The following is a 21,550-nucleotide window of genomic DNA, read 5'->3' as shown; positions in this document are numbered from 1 at the left end:
GCTTTATAAATTTTTTACAGCTACAATAAACCAGATTTTAGTGCTTTTTTCTTAAAATTTTTTCATCATTTTCATGCTTCTTACACTTAAATTAGCAGTCAAGCTCTTAGTTAAGGTTCTACCTTGCACTTTGTGCAAAAGATTAGCAGTTTTTTCTGCACAGGTTTGTTTTATTGCCACCAAGCTGCCTAGATGCTGTATCAGTTAGTTTTCAGATGGAGCCATTCTTAACATTAGAACAGGTCTTAATATAAGAACAACTTAGCTTTTAGTTTGAAAACTGAACATCTGGAAGCTAACATCAGGGTGCTTCTCTTCACTGATTCCTTCTTTTAACAGCTCAGCATAAAATTGCTTGGAGTTTTACAGTGATAGGAGCAAGTAATTTGAAGCCTCTGGTTGCAGTGAATTACCTTGTAACTTGGTTAACACGTACCTGGTTTGTAATTGTTCAGTATTGTTCCCTTTGTGTAACTGATGGGCTGTTTGGGTTAATTTTGTTTTCCCTTAGGCTGCCTTGCGACAGATTACTGATAAAGCTCGGGAATTTGGGGCAGGGCCACTGTTTAATCAGATTCTGCCTCTGCTGATGTCACCAACCCTTGAGGATCAGGAGCGCCACTTGCTGGTCAAAGTCATCGACAGAATTCTTTACAAACTGGATGACTTGGTCCGACCATATGTACACAAGGTCTGTTGAACTTCACCACTCCATCTTCAAGTTCTTTTTTTTCTGGTCATTGCTGGGAGAAGTGTGTGTTTTATTGGCATGTTATGAAGAGGATGATGCTGTGTTGTTTTAACAGGCTTTCGTGTTTCTTCTGAAGCCAAACTTTTAAGTTCTTGTGGTATGATTGAAGTGTGGCCTTCATAGTATTAAGGGATGATGTAAAAATGAAATGCACACTTGGGAGTGGGCAGGGTGTCTCATCTAGGTCATATCTCCAGGACAGGTGCTTCAGAGACAAAGAGCTATAAAGAGATCATCTTAGATTTAAATTTTTCCCAGTTATAAAGCTTTAAACTTGGATCTGTGGACTCCTATAGGGCCACGAAAACAATAAAAATTATTAATGAAAGGAAATACAAGTTTTTTCATTTTTTCAGATCCTTGTCGTCATTGAGCCACTGCTGATTGATGAAGACTACTATGCTAGAGTGGAAGGCAGAGAAATTATTTCCAACTTGGCAAAGGTAAAGATCCATCCTTTGTTAAGGCACTGAGTTGCCTCATGTACAGCTGCATGTTCAGTCTGGAGAAGAGGAGTCAGGGGAGACCTCATCACTCTCTCCAACTCCCTGAAAGGAGGTTGGAGCCAGGGGGGGGTTGGGCTCTTTTCCCAGGCAACTCTCAGCAAGACAAGAGGGCACAAGAGGTCTCAAGTTGTGCCAGGGGAGGTTTAGGTTGGACATTAGAAAGAATTTCTTTAGGGAGAGGGTGATCAGGCATTGGAATGGGCTGCCCAGGGAAGGGGTGGATTCTCCATCCCTGGAGATATTTCAAAAGAGCCTGGATGTGGCACTCAGTGCCATGGGCTGGGAACCACGGGGGGCGTGGATCAAGGGCTGGACTTGATGAGCTCTGAGATCCCTTCCAACCCAGCCAGTTCTAGGATTCTATGATATTTATAGGCATGGCAGGAGAATCAGCTGTGCTGTTCATAGATCTAATTGCTACATTGTGCATGTTTTTCCTTCAGGCTGCTGGTTTGGCAACAATGATCTCCACCATGCGACCTGATATTGATAATATGGATGAGTATGTCAGAAACACAACAGCTCGAGCCTTTGCTGTTGTTGCCTCTGCTCTGGGAATTCCTTCTCTGTTGCCCTTCCTGAAAGCTGTCTGTAAAAGCAAGAAGTCCTGGCAGGCTAGACACACTGGCATCAAGATTGTGCAGCAGATTGCTATTCTTATGGGCTGTGCTATCTTGCCTCATCTCAGGAGCTTGGTTGAAATTATTGAACATGGTAAGTTCTGCTTTTCCAGGTAAAAAGTTTTTTTTTTGACTCACTTTACTCACTTTCAGGAACAGCGTGGCCAGCAGGTCCAGGGAAGGGATTCTGCCCCTGTGCTCAGCCCTGGGGAGGCCACAGCTTGAGTCCTGTGTCCAGTTCTGGGCCCCTCAGCTCAGGAAGGAGATTGAGGTGCTGGAGCAGGTCCAGAGAAGAGCAAGGAGGCTGGGAAGGGATCCAGCACAAGTCCTGTGAGGAAGGGCTGAGGGAGCTGGGGGTGTTGAGGCTGGAGAAGAGGAGGCTCAGGGGAGACCTCATCACTCTCTCCAACTCCCTGAAAGGAGGTTGGAGCCAGGGGGGGGTTGGGCTCTGCTCCCAGGCAACTCTCAGCAAGACAAGAGGGCACAAGAGGTCTCAAGTTGTGTCAGGGGAGGTTTAGGTTGGACATGAGAAAGAATTTCTTTACCCAGAGGGTGATCAGCCATTGGAATGGGCTGCCCAGGGAAGGGGTGGATTCTCCATCCCTGGAGATATTTCCAAAGAGCCTGGATGTGGCACTCAGTGCCATGGGCTGGGAACTGCAGCGGGAGTGGATCAAGGGTTGGACTTGATGATCTCTGAGGTCCCTTCCAACCCAGCCAGTTCTAGGATTCTCTGATTTATATTTGGGAAATATTCCATTACCCCAGTGAGTCACAGTGATAGTAAGATCCTTGTTTTGCTTGACAGAGACACAGTGCAGCTGACTTCAAAAGAATTCAGTTTCCATGAAAATAAGTTAATCCCTTTTATGCTGCCTCTCTAATTTTGCTGCTTTGAAGGTGGAGTCACAAGAAGTGGAGCTGAACAGTGTTGTTTTTCTGCAGGTCTGGTGGATGAGCAGCAGAAAGTCCGCACCATCAGTGCTTTGGCTATTGCTGCCTTGGCTGAGGCAGCTACACCCTATGGTATTGAGTCCTTTGATTCTGTTCTGAAGCCCCTATGGAAGGGTATACGTCAGCACAGAGGAAAGGTATGTCTGAAATACCTTCTTTAGTTTGATATAAAATAGATGTATTCCTTCTGTAACTCATTCAAGACACGTTTTTTCATTTAAATAGGGCTTGGCTGCCTTTTTGAAGGCTATTGGTTACCTGATTCCACTCATGGATGCTGAGTATGCCAACTATTACACCAGAGAAGTCATGCTGATCCTTATCAGAGAGTTCCAGTCTCCTGATGAAGAGATGAAAAAAATTGTGTTGAAGGTATGTCAGAGTGATTGCTTAGCATTAGTATTTTTCCTTAAAAAAAGAAACAAAACAACAAAACCCCCAAGCAAAGAGAAAAAAACAAACCCACCCCCTGACCTCTCAAAAGCACAAACCCTACACTGAATTAAAATGATTTGATTTTTGTTTCTTGACAGGTGGTGAAGCAGTGCTGTGGTACAGATGGTGTTGAAGCAAACTACATTAAAACAGAAATCTTGCCACCTTTTTTCAAACACTTCTGGCAGCACAGAATGGCATTGGACAGAAGAAATTACAGACAGGTATTTTTTGTTTTTTTTTTTAATTAGAAAATTGTTTACAGTAGGACAAAATTCACATTAGAATGTTCATTCAGGGCTAGATGCTTTGTTTTTTTCTTTTATGTCCTGAAACTGAATTTTGAGATTTAGAATTGGCATAACTAGGATACTCACAGGTTCTTAGGAGGCTATGGAGACATTTTACACTTGTGAGTATGAGTCTACATCAGCTTTAAGGCTGGGTAGCTCCAGTTTAAAACACTGGATGATATTTAAAACTGTTGTTTGCAGTGCAGTTGATGTGCATGATGCTGTTTCTCCTCCTCAGGCTGGGGAAATCTATTTTCAAGATGCAGAAAGTAGATTTTACCAACATTTGCTGACACAACATTTGTGTCTTTCAGCTGGTTGATACAACCGTGGAGCTGGCAAACAAAGTTGGAGCAGCAGAAATAATTTCTAGAATTGTGGATGACCTGAAAGATGAGGCTGAGCAGTACAGAAAAATGGTCATGGAAACAATTGAGAAGATAATGGGAAATCTGGGAGCAGCAGACATTGATCATAAACTGGAAGAACAACTGATTGATGGTATCCTCTACGCCTTCCAGGAACAGACCACAGAGGTATGGTTAAGGGCATTATTTCACTTTAGTTGTAGGCTAGTTCACTGGTAGTTACACAGAAACAGATGCTTCTAAATTAAGTTTTTAGAATCTTTTTTCAGATGTCAGTGCTTCCATCCCAAAACCAGTCTTTTGGATGAAAATGTTGAGCATTTTAGTAGCAATTTTAGACGACGTCGAGTTTAGTTAAAACGCAGTGTTGCTATCGGTCTGATTTTTGTCAAGTTTAGTTAAAAGAGAGTGTTGCTGTTGGTCTGATTTTTGCCTTCCTTGTTTTTTCACTCAGGATTCTGTGATGCTGAATGGTTTTGGCACAGTGGTGAATGCTCTGGGGAAGAGAGTTAAACCCTACTTGCCACAGATCTGCGGTACGGTTCTGTGGCGTTTGAACAACAAATCAGCCAAAGTCAGGCAGCAAGCTGCTGACCTCATCTCTCGTACTGCAGTTGTCATGAAGACTTGTCAAGAGGTATGGTATTGGCTTCTGGTGTGCTGTGGTTGTAGTCATGAGAGGGAACTGGAAAATAATTTCTAAATGTTTTTACCTGATTGTAGGAAAAACTGATGGGACACTTGGGTGTTGTGTTGTACGAGTACCTGGGTGAAGAGTATCCTGAAGTCCTGGGCAGCATCCTTGGAGCACTTAAGGCCATTGTGAATGTTATAGGTATGTTAGTGTATTAATTGCTTTACACGTTCAGGAGGAAAACTAAAGGGCAAACTACAGCTCATTCTGCCTCTTTGAACTCCCTAGGTATGCACAAGATGACCCCACCAATCAAAGATCTACTGCCACGGCTTACACCAATTTTGAAGAACAGACATGAGAAAGTACAGGAAAATTGTATTGATCTTGTTGGGCGTATTGCAGACAGGTAAGCTGATCAATGATGAGCACTTGACCCTGTCTGTGGGGGAAATTGCTGTTGCAAAAGCTAAAGCTCAGCATCAAGGTATTTATTGTCATACCTCTTGATATTTCTTAAATTGCTCATAAAGCTTGAGGTGAGATATTCAGCAGATGGTGTGTTGAAAGTCTTGTAGTTCTATTATTTTGCAAACTACTTTGAAGAAGTGTTTGTCCACTTATGGAAACATAGCATGCATACAATGTAATAAACTTTGAGTAAGCTGCTAACCAGTGAAGGCCTAATTGATAAGAAATACCTGATTAATTAAGTTGTTTAAGCAGTACCCCTCTGCTGATAACAAATTAATAGTTGCTGCTCTTTGTGTTTATTCTAAAAACGTCTGACATCACTGAAGAGGTAATTCACATTTTTCTTTTTCAGAGGTGCAGAATATGTTTCTGCAAGAGAATGGATGAGGATCTGCTTTGAACTGCTTGAATTACTAAAAGCTCACAAGAAAGCCATTCGCAGAGCCACAGTGAACACTTTTGGTTACATTGCAAAAGCTATTGGGTAAGTTGGTTTAATAATCATCCACTCCTACACACAGCCATCTAACAGTGATGACTGTGAGATTTCTGATGGGAAGTATTCAAAGTTCTCTGCATTTAACATGTTAAATATGTAGACTTGACTTCACTCTTTGTGGGAGAACACAGCTGTTGTAAAAGTTGGCTATGAAAATAAGATCATCCAGTTGCTTAACAGTTTTGTGGTTTATGTAGTCTTTTTTTTTAAGGGCTAAGCCATGCTTTCCTGCCACTTGCTCTTTGAAACTCAACTCTTTTTATCCAAATCCTCTTTGAATCTATTGATGTGGACATGTTGCCTCCTGTTATCTCTTCCAGACCTCACGACGTGTTGGCTACCCTGCTAAATAACCTGAAAGTACAGGAAAGGCAGAACAGAGTGTGTACTACAGTAGCCATTGCTATTGTTGCTGAAACATGCTCACCTTTCACAGTCCTGCCTGCACTCATGAATGAGTACAGAGTTCCAGAGCTGAATGTCCAGAATGGTGTGTTAAAATCTCTTTCTTTCCTGTTTGAATACATTGGAGAGATGGGAAAAGATTACATTTATGCTGTGACCCCATTGCTGGAAGATGCTTTAATGGACAGGTGGGTGCACTTCTTTGTCTGTGGTACAGTTTCCTATAGTCATATTTTAAGGAACTAGCTGGGTCTTAATGATGCCAAATATTGTCCTTGTTTTCTGCTAAGTGACCAGCATAATCTGGAAGCCATTGCCTGCAGATAATTCAGGTTATATACTCATTAATAATGCTTTTGAAGAGTGCAGTGATACAACCATCTTGAACCAAGGCTTCTCAAATTCAACCCACTTTTGATAATTTCTGTTCTTAGTACTTCAGTGGCAGAACTGGAGTGATTTGTCAGAGAACTCCGTGGTTTAATGTACTGATATTTGTTACTCTGCAAAATTACATATTAGTGCTTTAAAAAAAAACACGTTACCAAGAAGAAAATTACTCCTAAAACTCTCCTAAAAAACTCTCCTAAAAAACTCTCCTAAAAAACTCTCCTAAAAAACTCTCCTAAAAAACTCTCCTAAAAAACTCTCCTAAAAAACTCTCCTAAAACTCTCTCTCTCCTAAAACTCTCTCTCTCCTAAAACTCTCTCTCTCCTAAAACTCTCTCTCTCCTAAAACTCTCTCTCTCCTAAAACTCTCTCTCTCCTAAAACTCTCTCTCTCCTAAAACTCTCTCTCTCCTAAAACTCTCTCTCTCCTAAAACTCTCTCTCTCCTAAAACTCTCTCTCTCCTAAAACTCTCTCTCTCCTAAAACTCTCTCTCTCCTAAAACTCTCTCTCTCCTAAAACTCTCTCTCTCCTAAAACTCTCTCTCTCCTAAAACTCTCTCTCTCCTAAAACTCTCTATATAAATACTATATATTTTATATATATAAATTTTATATATATAATAAATATTATACACTTTATATATATAATACATCAAATTACTCCTAAATATAATTTCTCAACAACCCTATTTTCTCTTTGCAGGGACCTTGTACACAGACAAACAGCCAGTGCTGTGGTGCAGCACATGTCTCTTGGTGTCTATGGGTTTGGCTGTGAAGATTCTCTCAACCATTTGTTAAATTACGTGTGGCCTAACGTGTTTGAAACCTCCCCTCATGTCATTCAGGCAGTTATGGGGGCTCTGGAGGGCCTCAGAGTTGCTATTGGACCCTGCAGAATGTTGCAGTATTGTTTACAGGTATGGCCTTACAAAGATTCTTAATTTAAATGTGGCATTCTGTACCAAGAAATTCAATAATTCATTAATTTGATCAGAATTTATAGCCTAACATCAACACTATTCACTTCACCTTCTATAAATGTGCCTGTGGTGAGAAAATCTGAAGGCTCCTTTTCTGTGTTGTGTCTGCACGTTGCAGTTCTTGCTGCTTTGGCTACAGAATTTAACCACAGGTGGGAAGCAAGGAGGAAAGTGATGCAGGGAAAAAGTGCCAGCATTCTGTTATTTGCAGACAGGGAATTTCAGTGTGTGGTTTTTTTACCTCAGCACAAAGATGCTGACGTCAGTAGGAAGGTGAGAGAAGCTTCTCCCACGTTGTATTTTCTTTTTTTTTTTAATGATTTTTCAAGTTTTGTGATTTCTGTTGTACATTTCTCTCCAGGATGCTTTGCACAGGTCACTGTTAGCAGAGCCAGAGATAAGACTCAATCCCAACCCAGTGTAGCTCAGCAGGTTTTATTTTTTATTGTGGGACAATACACAGCTAGAAACACTTTCAGTAGAAATTTTCTCTTCAGAAAAGATGATAAAATCTGCCTCTAAATAATACTTTGTTACTCCTTGCTAGTTTAGTCACAAAAATTGGGAATGACACATTCCCTGTACCCACTTTGTCCTAAGTGGTGTTATTAACAAGAATTGCTTTTTAAAATGCTTATTGTGGAAAAGTGGATTAAATTCAACAGCAGGCAAAGCTTCTAAAAACCATTTTGTCCCATTCTGTTTTCTAGGGTTTGTTCCATCCTGCCAGGAAAGTCAGAGACGTTTATTGGAAGATTTATAACTCCATCTACATTGGCTCACAGGATGCTCTGATTTCACATTACCCCAGGATCTATAATGATGAAAAGAACACCTATATTCGTTATGAACTTGATTACATCTTATAATCCTCTTACTCAGTTGTTTGTGTTTAAGGCACAGCTGTTTGTCAATTAAATGCTTCAGATTTGATGTAAAATTTTAAAATATTTGAGATCAGTCTAGAGCTGGTCAGAGGCAGAGCTAGGAATCCAGTAGCATGATTTTTTAAATATGTCCTTGTTTTTTGATGTTAAACAGTTCAAGCCAGTAGTGACCAAGAAAACAGTGATTACCATGTACTGGAGGGATTTCATTTTGGCTTCATCTTTATGAAGATTTAGATTTCATTCCTTGTGTTTAAAGGGGAAGTTTATTTGAGAAATAAACATTTGTGTATAAAACCTAATTTGTGTGTGGTTTTTGGACAGAGGGGCTTGTAAAACGAGTCCCTTTGGATTAAGTATTTGTTTATGTAATAAATAGGTGGCATAAAACATTTTAACCCTTTTTGTCATCCCCTAGCTTTTGAATAAATAAGAAAAATGTCCAAACTGTAGTTAATGTGTGTATCTTTGTCATGCAGTAATGCAGCTGTAGCCTGGCTGGTGGTTGTAGTAGTGGCAGTTTATTTTCATGGAAAAAATAGTGTTTATTGCTTGTTGGTTTTGCTTCATCCACAGTATCCTGGTTGTGGGGGTTGGATTAGCCTGTTAGATTTTCAGAAGTTAATCAGTTTCTTCTAAGTGGTGTGTGTAAAATCAGTTGTGCAGGTTATTGATCACACTTTGCATGTCTTTTTAGCTTGTGTGGCTGTAGAAAAACAAAACCAAGAGAATATTTATAGACTGTGCTGTAATTCCTACAAAGAGCTTGGAAAGTGATGTCCCCAGCACCTGAGATGAGGCAAATTCTAGGTGTTTATGTCACATAGGAAATGCTTTAGTTGAGTGAAAAAAAACCACTTTATTTCCTCAGTTGCATTTTTTTCCTTCTGTGTGTGTGTGCAGTAAAAAGAAAAAGGTCTTTATCTGACAGTAAAGCACACAAAACACGAGGCTGAATCATTCTGGTAGTGTTGGATGTTCTTGTCTGTTTATAAGATAAGAAAAGGTAATAGTTGGCTGCTCAGTGTTGTTCTGAGAGTCCTTGATTCAAGTGGAGTGATTAAATTCCATCTCACCAAACTGAATGTGGTGCTGTTACCTGACTTCCCTCTGCTGTTGTACATAAGGGTGAGGCACTTCAGCTGCTCAGCATGTAAGAAAATTCCCCCCCTTACCTTTCAAGGCTTGGAGCAGCACAAAGATAATTGGGACCTTTTTGAAGGTACTAATTTGCTAGGAAATTACAAAAAAAGTGACTTTTTTTTTTTTTTTTGTCTCAGCAGTGTGCTTTATTTTAAAATTTGTTAGGTGAGAACAGCTGGAACCTCTTGAGGTCTTGCTGAGTTGTTCTGTTGGAGAGTAAAGTGCAATCTAGTTTATTTCTAGTGCTTTCTCATTTAATAATATTGTTTGTATTACAGATAGCCTGCCATCCTCTTCAGTAATTCTGCAAGATAGAACCAAGCAAGTGCCAGTAGAGAGGGTGGAGGGCTGAGCAAAGCACTTGAGTTGTGAGAGACTAGCCAGAAGGGAGCTCTGAAACAGGTAGGAATGGACAATGGTTCATGATTTCTAGGTGCATCTTAGCAAAATCATTCCTTTATGAACAGGTTAAAGTGTAAAAATTCTCTGAGAGAGGAGCAACTTCAGCTTGTTCTCATTTTTGTATCTTTCAAGCTCATTAATTTATAGAAATATTTTCATAGATCTTTTCCAGGAAGATACAAACTGTTTGCTTTCCTTAGTAAGAGCAAAAGGGGAAGGAGATCTGTTTGATAAACCAGAATTGTCTGCAAAACTTTGCTGTTTATATTTGTGGGGGTTTTTTTTTAGTTATTTTAAATATCTGGTACAAAATCAGGTTTGAAGCAGCAGGATTGAAGCACAGTTCTTTATATGGAGTGTTACCAGTCAACCTTTTTTCTTTCCTGAGACTTTTGTGCATTTGTGGAACTCTTTCCCAAAAAGGCCATCTCTGGGTCATGCACTGTTTGATGTGACTTTCTAGGAACTTAGAGCAGCTCTTGAAGAATTTTGCCAGTGTTGGTTAGCAACCATGTCAGGTTTGGGGCAGATTAAAGAGTACCAACTGTTGTTCATTTACCCTGGTCTGTTCTATATGAACAGCTCAATTAATTTAATAATAGAATTTAAATAACAGCAAGCTGGTCTGTCCACTCATTTAGATATTTTGTCCTTTGTTGTCCAGGGTTAGAAATCTGTAGGTGAGCACCAGCCACAACCTCAGAGTAAAACTTTCCCATTCCTTAATCATTTAAATTTGTCTGCAGGGGGACAGATCTCATACTCTAGAGATTGTTTCTTTGTTTCCCAAAACTTTTTTCATCCTTGGGCAGAACTTTAAGCCCAGGTTCCTGTTTGGGGTAGAGGTGAGGAGTTTAACTTACTAAATAAAAGTTATCAAATAACCCCAAGATGCACTGGCAGTTGTCATTGCAGACACAATCTAAATTTTAGTTTACCTTTTTTCAGAGACCCTGAAATTGCTTGACTAGTGACAGTTTGTTCACAAGTTTGATGTCCAGGGTAAGGTTTTGGGGTGTTTTTTCCATAATTTACATCATTAGGCAGCAAAGTGTGGATGTGATGATTTTTGAAAGTAAAATTTCACTAAACAGTCCTTATAAATTAGCAAAAGAGACTTCTGCTCTTGCCAGTGAAGGAATTCTGCTCTCTGAAAAATGATTTGTTATGAAGTAGCTTCTAACCTGTTAAGAAGGGTTGGAGCTTGATATGGTCTTAACAATAAATGCTAGGAAACCTTCTCCATGTTTGTTACCACTCTGGCATACATTCTGTTGACTGATTTTACAGGCAAACCAAGCCAAAGTGGTTTCCTTATCAATTTTCCATCCATGTGTCTCCCAGAGATTACCTGCTACAAGTTTTTTCTCAGCTACTTCTCACAAGTCTGTCTCTAAAGGCCACGTTTTTTTTTTTTTTTTTTAAACCTTTTGGTGCAAAGGCTGTTGTGAAATCTCAGCTGATTATTCTCCTGCAAATTTTTCTCTAAGCTAAGCAGCATATTTTCCCTCTCTTTTCAGCTGCTGTAATGATTACCCTTGTTACTGATAGACCAGGGTGGGCTTTCAAATTCGTGGTTCTTCCCTAAATGTGGGAAGTGTTGATGTTTGAGTGAAGTGGGGGCTTGTTTTGGTCTCCCAGAAGCCTGGTTAAAAGATCCAGAGCACCACTGGGTGAGGAGTGCCCCTTCTGTCCCCAGTTCCATGCAGTTACTCCTAATGCAAGCCCCAGACCAAATGTTCTGAACTTCAGGGATAAAGTGTTGTGTTTGCAGGCAGAACAGCAACAAATGTTTTATGTTTTGTGAATAAGTGAGGAGGTAAATTAATGGACTTGATCTGTATGTCCCAAGAGTGCATCTAATGTGTCTCAAGCCAATTAGTGTCCTCTTGATCACAATTAGGTTTTCTGAAAGCTCCCTTTCTTGATGAAAAGATTTTTTTTTTCCTTCATTTGCTTGCTTTTAAGGTCTCTGGGGGCTGCATCTGTTAGTTTATTCACTCTGAATTGAATCTCCAGTCCCTCTCACAAGTAGGAGACAACTTGTTCACCTTAATACCTTAAGTGTTCCTTTCCACTGCTTCATAAATATTGCTCAGAAATCTTCTTCTGCACTGAGCTGGCTGCAAAAATTGATTCCATCAGCTGCACAAGTTGTTACCCCCCACCCCATTTCCTCTTGACAGCTTGCACTTCCCACTGAAGAATGCCATCTTTCACTGCTCCTCGTGCTCACTTACCAGGTTTTTATGTGAAATTTACCACCCCTGATAGAAGCCTTTGTGTAGCCTGGCTCTTCCTGGTTCCTGGCTTTCTGATTGAGACCAGATGTGATGGCTCTGAAACCACTGCAGGGTGACAAGGGGCTGAGGTGACTTATTTCCAGCCTTCTCTTAGGTAACTTTAAAAATAGTGACCTTCAATCCCTGCCCCAAACAGTAGGACAGAACTGTGCTGAAATACACTGCTTTTTTGCTTCAAAAGCCACATGGTTTTGTCTCTGTTGAAGGCTGAGGTCTCCCAGGATCTGTGGATCTTGGGCCCAGCTGATAAAAGGAATGGAACTGGCCATTTATTATTTTAGCTCATAAAAGAGGACATTGTATATTAGCTTTTTCACATTCCAAGGCACTAGCAACAGAAATAAAGGTTATAGGCATCTGATATTCACAATTAAAGAATGGGGCCTTTGTTTTTAACACAGTATGCAGCTGAGACAGAAGGAATAAGCCAGGAAATGAAAACCAGGTGGCTTGGGTTTGAATTTTTAAGACCAAAGAAATGACCTTCAAGAAAGGCTGCTTCCTCACTTAGTAAAAATAAGTTGCATGTACACAAAGTAACTTAATTATTCTCTGCATTGTTTTGCAGATGTTTCTGTACATCATTTCCACAGAGCAAACACAATGATGAATAGATGTGTCTTGAAAACCCTGCTGAGATATAGAGCTGGTGCAGTTAATTTTGACATGGTTGGAAGGTACAAAATATCCAGGAAAGCAGAAAGAAATGTGTCTCAGTGCAGTATGTAAGAGACATTCAGCTGCATACAAATATTACTGTTAATACTGCAGTAATGATCCTTTCAGCTACATGTACTGCCAATCTTGTGTTAGCACCTTTAAAAAGAAAAAAAAAAATGCCACCCTGCCAATTAAAAAAAAGAAAAAAAAGCAAATTCAGGGGCATGATTGTTCCTTACTTCCTCCTGCTTAATATTTATTGTAAAAGATACAACCACAGGAACTCAAACAGCATAAAGCACCTGTAAAATAAAATAAAATTCCAAGTTAAGAATTTAAAACAACTACAATATTTTTCAAGTACAGCTGTTATTTCAGGTTTAGAAAACCAGAGCCAGCATGCCTTGCAGGTCATCTTGGGGTTGTTCTCTTGAAGATGGTGACCATGCCTTGGTAGTGACAGGTTGTGTAGGGTCACTTGGTTACCCACACAGCCAGACACCTGTAATTTCTGCTTCTCCACACAACTGTGTTGCAGCTCCTGGAAGCTGGGCTTCCTCCTTGGCTGTTAGAGCTAGAAATATTTCTTGTTAGGGGTGTTTTTTTTTGCTTGTGTGAACTAAAACCTTGTTCAGCACTATCTCAACTCGTTGATATTAAGGCAAAATGGAGTTTCTTCAGGTAATGGGTTCAAACCCTAATGAGCTATCACAGGATGTTGGCAATTTTCTGCCACCTGCAGACAGAGTGTGGGAGGCCCAGGGCTCACCAAGCTTCCTGCAGAAAATTCAGCCTTACTTTTCCTAATCTTACATCTGGTATTCTGCTCAAGATGAAGGGCTTCTTGTTTGGTAACCAAGTCCCATTGTTGTCCAAAAAGCTTCCCTGGTAGCCATCACCACCCTCTGGTGATTTTCTTGTTTTGTGTGGTAGGTTTCTTTTGTGGAATGTTTTTTGCAGAATTTGCAAGAATGAGGGTGTCATATGCATATCATTTGCTTCCTACTTGTAGGAAATTACAATTAGGACTTGTATAAGCCTTCACATGGCTTTTAAATTAAGGTTGTTCTTTGAACCACTGTCTGAAGATGGGAAAATAACTTCCCAGTATCCAGGTGCATACTTTCTGCTATTAATATGCATTTACTTGCCCATGTGCAAGTAGAAACTGCAGACATGCTCCTGGATGCTTTTTTTCTTATGGCCAGTTCCAGTTTCTTTTATTTTGTGTTGAGGCATCTCCTGGGCATTGCAGTCATTGGAGACAGACCTGCAGCACAAGCTTCTTGGGAGTTACTACATTTCCATGTGTTGGTTCTTCTCTTGGTGTCAGGAATACAAGTTCTGCTGCTCAGGACAGCTTGTCAGCTGCCAGCTCTGCAAGCTTTGTGCTGATGTAATGTACCACAATCATCCACTTTTCACAAATCTTATTTTTCACCTCGTACAGAATGTAGTGATTTAAAAAAAAAAAAAAAAAAAAAAAAAAAAAAGCAACTCACCAAAATAAATAAAAAAAACCACACCACACTAAAAAATCTAACCACCACCACATCTGCATTTTAGCTTGTATCACTAGTGGCTTGGATTTTGATTGGATTTTTTTTTTAATCACTTTCCAAGTGAGACTTAACAAAGCTTTCTTCAGTGTCAGAGAGAGGAGGCCTCCAGAAAGGGTGTTTGCCAGCACTGCTGTGAGGGATGCCTCTGTGATACAGATACTGCCATTTGGGAGATGTTTTGAGACTTCCTGAGCAGTTCAGCTATCAAAGAACTTCCTGATACATCTGTTAAAAGTTTTACCCCTGTTCTTGCTTCCTCTGTATTTCTTGGGGCCTCCTTGTTACCTGCCTCTGGAGTTTTGCTGCTGTGGATTGTAATTCTCCTCCTGCCAAAGGAATTAACGTGCATCTGATTGTAACACTCCTGTTACCATTGCTTGTAAATCATGTCTGTAAACACACCTGGTCCTGCTATTTATTCTCCCCTCTTTCAGGCGTGTATTGTCTTTCCATTGATAAACAAAAGTTGTAACCCTTGACCCTGCTCAGTTCCTCTTTTAACACCCCAACCAACGAGCTGCTATTTTTCAAGCACTCCTCATCTGCTCCAATTTTCTATTGCTTTGCTCAGAGGGTTTTCTCCTTCAACTGGGTCGTTTTCTTGGTACATCCACATCCCTCTTGTCTGCCTTAAAGCCAAAACAAAACTCCAGGTAAGGAGTCCTGGACTTTGCTTGAAGTACCCACCCCCTCTTGTATCCTTTCTCCTTTGCCCCAGAATATATTTCCTGAAGATGGAGCATTAAGATCTGTGTCCTGGGCCCAGCATTGTGTAGAATTAAAACAAGCAAACAGCTTTGCTTTGCTCTTTGAATTCAGGGTCAAAATATGGAGCTGTGTAACACACCTGGTACTTTGTCCTGTCAAAACTTTGAGTCACGTGCCTGAAATGGTCCCAGAAAGAGAAGGGGGAAATGTATTTGGCATGCAGGTTACTAATTGTGTTTTCTGTTCTCTTGCACTGTGTCTGTGAGCACATTGTATGTAGTTTCTTTGTGAAACTCCCTGCTTCATTTTAACTATCCCTTATCCCTGAAAGTTGACTCTTTTTCAGCCCCCTTTTCTAGAAGGATTGTGTCTGTGTGAAGAAGGGCATTTATCCCAGTGGGCCTGGTGCTGGTTTTAGGGCCTTCAGGAATGAGTGCCAGGGTCTCAGCTCTGGGGAAACCAGGAGGTGAATGTCTGCACAGCCTGACTGAGCTGGTAAATCCACTCTGAATCCTGGGAGAGTTGCTTGAGGCCACCCAGCTCCTTGGGCTGTGTGCAGGGAGGGAGTGCTGTGCCCCTGGTGCTTGCAATCCCTTCCTCTTCCTTCTTCCAGTGACACTGAGGTGAATTTATCTGTTCTGTTCTCCCTGCTATCCAAGCAGTCCAAGAAATACTACAGTGTAGTAGCTGCTGAAAATTTAAATGCTTACTCTCATCTGGGGGCAGGTATTGCAAGGTGTGTTTTAGATCCCCCCAGCAGTTTTGCTGTGGCAGATCAGTGCTTTCCATCCTTCAGGAGAAAGGTTCCCTTTCCTTTCCAGGGCTTGGCTGTGTCTCAGTGCTGTGGTAAGAATGCTTCTTAGTGTTTCTTTTTTCATCTCAGCTCAACTGAGTTACTGGAGTGAACTGGGGCCATCTGTCCTGCTGCTGGAAAGGAAAAGTACAGCCTGCTGTCAGCTGTCTGAAGCTGCTAGTAAATCAGCAGTGTGACAGGGAGGAGACTTAGTCAGGAGTCTCACACTGGGGTGCAGAGCATCATGATTAAAACCAGTCTGCCCTACTTGGCATGCTGGTTCAAGATGTTGCAGGTTCAGTGGGGAGCATTCCAGTAATGACAGGTGTAGCTTTTCCTGCCTCCCCACTTCCACCTGAGTGGGTTTGAATCCATAAAACACTGGCTGGAAAAACAGTTTCCTGCACAGTCAACACAAAAAGTTATGGGAGCACTGGAATACTGTAGTGAAAAATGTTTCCTGTGCTAAAGGAACTGCAAAACCTGCCAGGAAGAGCTGTGTGGTAGGAGTGTGATTTGTACCATGGTAAGTATTGTAAGTACTGGTTAGTTCTGCCATGGCTGGACAGCAGAGTTAAGACATAAATGCATGATCAAATTGTTAGCACTAGTCCACAAGCATAAATTTGGTTTTAATGTGAAGCAAACAATCAAAAAAAGTTTTGTTTGCACAGTTTTGTTTTGAGAGCTCACAGAATGAGCTCTCACCTTGCCAGTCCCCAGAGCTGTAGCTTGGTGTGTCTTAACCCCAACATTCATCTCCCCTGTCAGAGCACTGGCTGCTGCATTTTGCTGGTTTTTTCTGCAAGCAAGGTGTTCATTCTCATTCTGCTCTGGGATTTAGGGAATTAAGAGGGGGAGCAAGGCAGCTGTACCATAAGCTTGGGAGTTCCTTTCTGACCTGCTTTTTTTTTTCTTGCAGCTCTGTCTGTGATCATGTCTGGAGATGTTAGTAGTGACATTATCTGGAGCAGAGCCATCGACCCAATCTCCTGATCTTGCAAGAGGATCAGGGAAGAGACATCTGCACTCGTGCAGAATCTTACAGATGTCCTTGAGGCATCATGCAAGTGCAGGGCTGCTCTGTATGGGCTGAATCCTTAGATGATCCTTATCTTGGGACCAGGCATCTGTTTATTCCATCCCTTGCTAAGTCAAAATATTATGCAAAGCAGGTGCTTAAGAATACACAACGCCAGAAGAACTAAAACTATTGCATTCTGCATACCTAAAGGATACTTCACATTGTTTTCTAAAAACCCACAGCAGGTACCAGCATTGTGTGAGCTCTAAGAGGCTTCTGCAGTGAAAGACAAATCCATTTAGAAGGGATTTGAATAGGCTGCAACAGTGTTACTCAATCTTGGAGTCACCATTTTCCTTTCTAATGCCTTGTTCCAACTCAGACAGAGGGCAGACTCCTCATTTCTTAAGAGGGGAGCTAGGATTTCACTGGAAATGCTTCATAGTTTAGTCTGTTAAGTATTTTTTTCTCATTTATTGAAGACTCTCAGCAGTTCCTACGCACAGAGGCTGAGTTTTGGTAAAGACCATGCAACAGGAACTGGTGCTGATGTTTGGAAGTCAGAGCAAGGTCATATGCTTTCCAAAAACCCAAGGCCAGTAAAACTGGTCAACCACAGGATCTTCCTATTCGTGGCAATTATGTGTGTGCTGGGGACTTCCCTGGGCTGCAGAGTGCAGGCAGAGTGGCTGTCAGGAAGCTCATTTTAATTTCACCAACATCATTGCAATTAAGGATGAGTCCCTTCCTCTCTGCTGTCTTTCTCTCCAGTCACTACAGGGCTTTGAGACACTTCTGATCTAAAGAAATAACATTTTTCCCTCCCAGGAATACAATAAGCCTCTGTCAAAACAATCTGGGTTTTATTCTGATTAATATATGGAAGTACTTAAAACAGAGCAACCTCTTGGAGAAGTGGAACTTCCATCAAAATCTTACCAGTTTCTCCTTCCATTACCTTGTTTGGAAATGAAGAAGTTGGGGCAGAGAATGCTTTGTTTTCTTTTTCTTTGGAAACATCCCTATTTGGCATCTGTAAAGCATTTACATTCCCTAGTTCTGGATCAAAGTCTTTTCATGGCTCATGTTACTTATTTCCTTCTTTAGCTGAAGCACAGAAAGAAAAATGGGGTTTTCCTCCCTCAGGCTTACAGTATAAACCATTGTAGAAAGCCAAATCCCAGTTTTTAGCAAGGAAGTAGTGAGAATGAGGAATAAACCACCTCAAAATGTATAATCTGAGGAACCACCACCCACTTAAGAAGGAGTGCTGTAAGTAAGCACAAGTCTCTGTAGCAGTTATGGAGCATGTAAGGCAAAATTTAGTAGAACTAAACTAAGACAACTGTACTGCTGGATTTCCTTCATTCCTCATGTTCCAAAGGTTTCTGCTCAGCAGGGGAGGAACTTTGTCCTCTTCAGCCTTTGTGGCTGCTTGGGACAGTTGGCCAAGTGTTGGGATACAAACCCCAGTTGGAATAGAGACCAGAAACTTTAGAAGCAGAGCATTGATTTTTTTTTTATTGCACGAGTGGCAGGATGAAATCTGAGGTTGGCAGAACAATTTTCTGAGCAAAGAAACTCCTGTGAATCAGCTGCAAGACATGATCCTGTTTTAAATTTGCAGGAGTGTGTAGATAATTTTGTTTCTGAGTGCAGGACAAACTCTTTCCAAGTTGGCCCTGCCCTTTTGATTCCGTGCCCCTTATTTTCAGAGCTGTGCTGGCTCTTCCTCTGGATTCCTGCCTTCTGGAAGATGGAGCTGAGCACCATCACCCCCTCCAGTCTGCAGAAAGCTTCTAGGCTGTGGCCTCTCTCTCACTGAATATTTTCCCTCTGCTGATTCCAAATATTGCCATAGCAAAAGGGAGTATAATGGCTGTTTCTGGTTTATCTTCTAGGAAGAATTCAGATGGCTGTCAGTTTTAGTAGCATGGCCTGTGATGATCCAGATAGCCTCAGGTAAGCTGGTACCATGATATATATACCCTTTGTTCCCCCAGCTGTGTTCTCCTGGCAACTAATCACCAGTTCTGGTATATTTTTTAGTGTTTTCAGTTATTTTTATGGTTCACTTTGCAGATCTTCATTGTGCAAAGTTCTACTGCAGTGTTCCCTTTTTGTAAGGGGATATAAGGGAATAAGAAAATAGCATGTTTAGCCTATTTAACCATATAGAAACATGGCCTACAGACTGATTGGCTGATTTGTTTCCATTTGCTGTCATCCAGCAGATCTGAACTTGATCCAGATTTCCAGCATTCCTCCAGAAATGATGTTACTGATACCCTCTGTCACATCATTCCTCTCACAGAGCTCTTGGCCACTGAATTTCTCTGATGGAAAGGGAAAAAAAAACCCAACTCCCTTTGGATGAAAAGGGGAACTCTTATGTCAGAGAGAAAATGATCACATTGCTGCCCCCTCAAAAGGCAGCAACAGCTTGTTAGCTGCTGTGTGCTTCCAGACCCCTTCTAATTCAATGCAACTTCAGGGGAGGGATTTCTTTTTTTGTGTCATTTGAAGAATGAAATTTTTTGCTGCCTTTTGGACGTTCTGAAGAATGCAGTTGGGTTCTTGGGAGAAGGAAATTGCTAGCAGAACAGTCCCAAATCATGCCTGGGTCATAGGGTGGGTGGTGGACTTGTTAGGTCCTGGCAGAGTTTCAGGCTTAGCACCTTTTTTTCCTCTCCACAGTGCTCAGGCAGAGATTCTCACTTCCAAGACTGTAACTTTGGGCTATGGACCTGCTTGTTTCTTTGCAAAATTATTCTGTTTGGGCTGATAGATTTCAGCATTGCTGGTGTGTATCCATCAGTGTCCCATCAGCTTCACCTGGGATCAGACAGAGGTGAGGATTTTGCAGGATTTTTGGGTAGGAAGACAATTTTCTTGTACTGAAATAATGATGATGTTCTGATGCAACTGAGTAGAACTTGGTGTTTTATATTAGGTGGTTAGGATTAAACTCATTACACCATGAGCAGGGAAACCCTAAACCTATTTTTCTTCTGTCTTCTATTTTCTCTCCATGTTTCCCCTGGAAGATTAATGGCACAGGAGATTTACAATTAATGACATAGGAGATTTCAGATATACCCATAAGTGGAATGGGCCTGAGAACAGAAAATTTAAATATTGAACTTCCCTCTTGCTAACTTGGTTTTGCTAATTTTTTTTTTCTTTCCTCATTTCTTCTTCTTCTTTCTTTTAATTCTAGTACCTTACGACCAGGTGGTGTAGAGTGTCTGTTTTGCTACAAAGTCCAGACCCTACAGCCAGGCCAGCAGCTCCATAGTGTGGTGAAGTATCTGATTTTTTGGGGCTTTTTTTTTGTGTGTTGGGATTTTTTTGTGTGAAGTTTTTGGGTTTTGTCTGTTTGAAATCTTTAAGTAAAATCAGATAACTTGGTATTCTATAGGAAAGCAGAACAAGAGATAAAAGCAAAAATCCCAAGCAAACAGCAAAACAACACAGAACTCTCTGGCTCATTTTATGCAATACAAGGCAAGAAAAAGTGAGTTTTTCTTCCCTCTTGTCCTGTCCTCACTGCATCATGTGAAACCTTGACAAAAGCCCATGGCAATCAAAATATCTTCCCACTGACTTATCTGGTTTCCAGATCAAGCACAGAGCTATGTGACAAATCACTGAAAATTATCAGGGATATTAAAGATGGCTATGTATTTGCACAGACCACTAGCCCATTGCTTTCAGAACTGAAGTGAGCCCCTACCACTGTCAGTGAAATGTTTTTCTTTTGCAGAGATGCATTTCTAGACTGGTTAGCACATCAGAAGGCTGCAGCAGTTCTGATTTCAGCTTCAAATTCAAAGTTTCTGATTGTATCAGCCTCACTGTGCACTGACTCCATGGCTGCAGGGGTATAATCACTGGGTATTTAAAAAGAGAGAAGAGCTGTGTCTGGATAAGAGGAAGTGCTGCTAAGCTCTCCTCCCCTCTCTGCCCTTTATGTTGTTTGATTCCCACCACCCCCATGTAAATATTAAGTAGATGTAGGAGGCAAAATAAACGAGATAAAAAAGATCTCTCCTAGGGAAAAAAAATAGATTTCACCTGGTGAAAATAAATCATACTAAAACAGAAGGGAGAAGACTTTGAGAAGGCAGTGACAGGAAGTTTGAAGCATTTTTGGAGGTGACCACCCTCTTCCTTCCCTCCCCAGACACCCTGTGTGCCATAGCAGTGCAAGAGGGGGAGATGATGGCAGCAATAATTAGAATAATTAGTTACCATCACTGATGTTTTGCTTGGCCAGTTTCCTGCAGCGTGTTTGCCCTTCTGTTTCAGATTCACACAGTTCTGTGTTTTTTTGCTTGTTTCTGAGGTCTCATAATGATGCTTACACATCACTCTGATCTGACTCCCACAGAGCTTGCAGAGAGGGAAGAAAGCACAGCAGGCTGGTTGTGTGCTGAGGACAGGCAACAGGTAGAGACCAGAGGCATGCTGGGTGAGGACCTGAAATTGTTCATAAATGCTTAGAGGTAACAAATGCATCTTCTGGCATCAGTCCTGCCTTTTACCCACCCTCAGGAGTGGCAGATAAACACTGCTATGGAATAAGCTGACTGCATTGCCTTTTGCTTTCTTCACGAGGCAGGGGACAGGAACAATTTGCCCCTTCCACCTGTGAGTGGGCATCCTGCATTAACCCAGCAGCAGAGCTGACTTGGGAGAGGAAAAGAACAGAGCCCTTCCCCTGCCTCTGCTGAGGAGGCTTTTGGCTGCCTTCG

General features: G+C 41.3%; 1 protein-coding gene across 3 annotated transcripts in view; it reads left to right on the top strand.

The window, feature by feature from the left end:
- The window catches only part of SF3B1 (splicing factor 3b subunit 1), a 152,955-nt gene that overhangs the window by 15,207 nt on the left and 116,198 nt on the right, over positions 1 to 21,550 (top strand). For 2 of the 3 annotated variants that reach the window (XM_071747858.1, XM_071747859.1), the window contains 14 exons: positions 512 to 691; positions 1,108 to 1,194; positions 1,701 to 1,971; positions 2,823 to 2,968; positions 3,057 to 3,203; positions 3,365 to 3,490; positions 3,874 to 4,095; positions 4,382 to 4,564; positions 4,651 to 4,762; positions 4,850 to 4,970; positions 5,388 to 5,519; positions 5,855 to 6,127; positions 7,032 to 7,248; positions 8,022 to 8,500. In XM_071747858.1, the coding sequence (XP_071603959.1) occupies positions 512 to 691; positions 1,108 to 1,194; positions 1,701 to 1,971; positions 2,823 to 2,968; positions 3,057 to 3,203; positions 3,365 to 3,490; positions 3,874 to 4,095; positions 4,382 to 4,564; positions 4,651 to 4,762; positions 4,850 to 4,970; positions 5,388 to 5,519; positions 5,855 to 6,127; positions 7,032 to 7,248; positions 8,022 to 8,180 (2,376 nt within the window). In that variant the 3' untranslated portion in view covers positions 8,181 to 8,500. Of the gene's footprint in view, positions 1 to 511; positions 692 to 1,107; positions 1,195 to 1,700; positions 1,972 to 2,822; positions 2,969 to 3,056; positions 3,204 to 3,364; positions 3,491 to 3,873; positions 4,096 to 4,381; positions 4,565 to 4,650; positions 4,763 to 4,849; positions 4,971 to 5,387; positions 5,520 to 5,854; positions 6,128 to 7,031; positions 7,249 to 8,021; positions 8,501 to 21,550 lie in introns of those variants that run through there. The other variant, XM_071747861.1, reaches the window with a different exon arrangement.

This window comes from Heliangelus exortis, chromosome 6 (genome assembly GCF_036169615.1).
Source record: "Heliangelus exortis chromosome 6, bHelExo1.hap1, whole genome shotgun sequence".
Taxonomy (NCBI): Eukaryota; Metazoa; Chordata; class Aves; order Apodiformes; family Trochilidae; genus Heliangelus; species Heliangelus exortis.
Note: the sequence above shows the minus strand (reverse complement) of the source record. Positions and strands in the feature narration are given on the sequence as shown.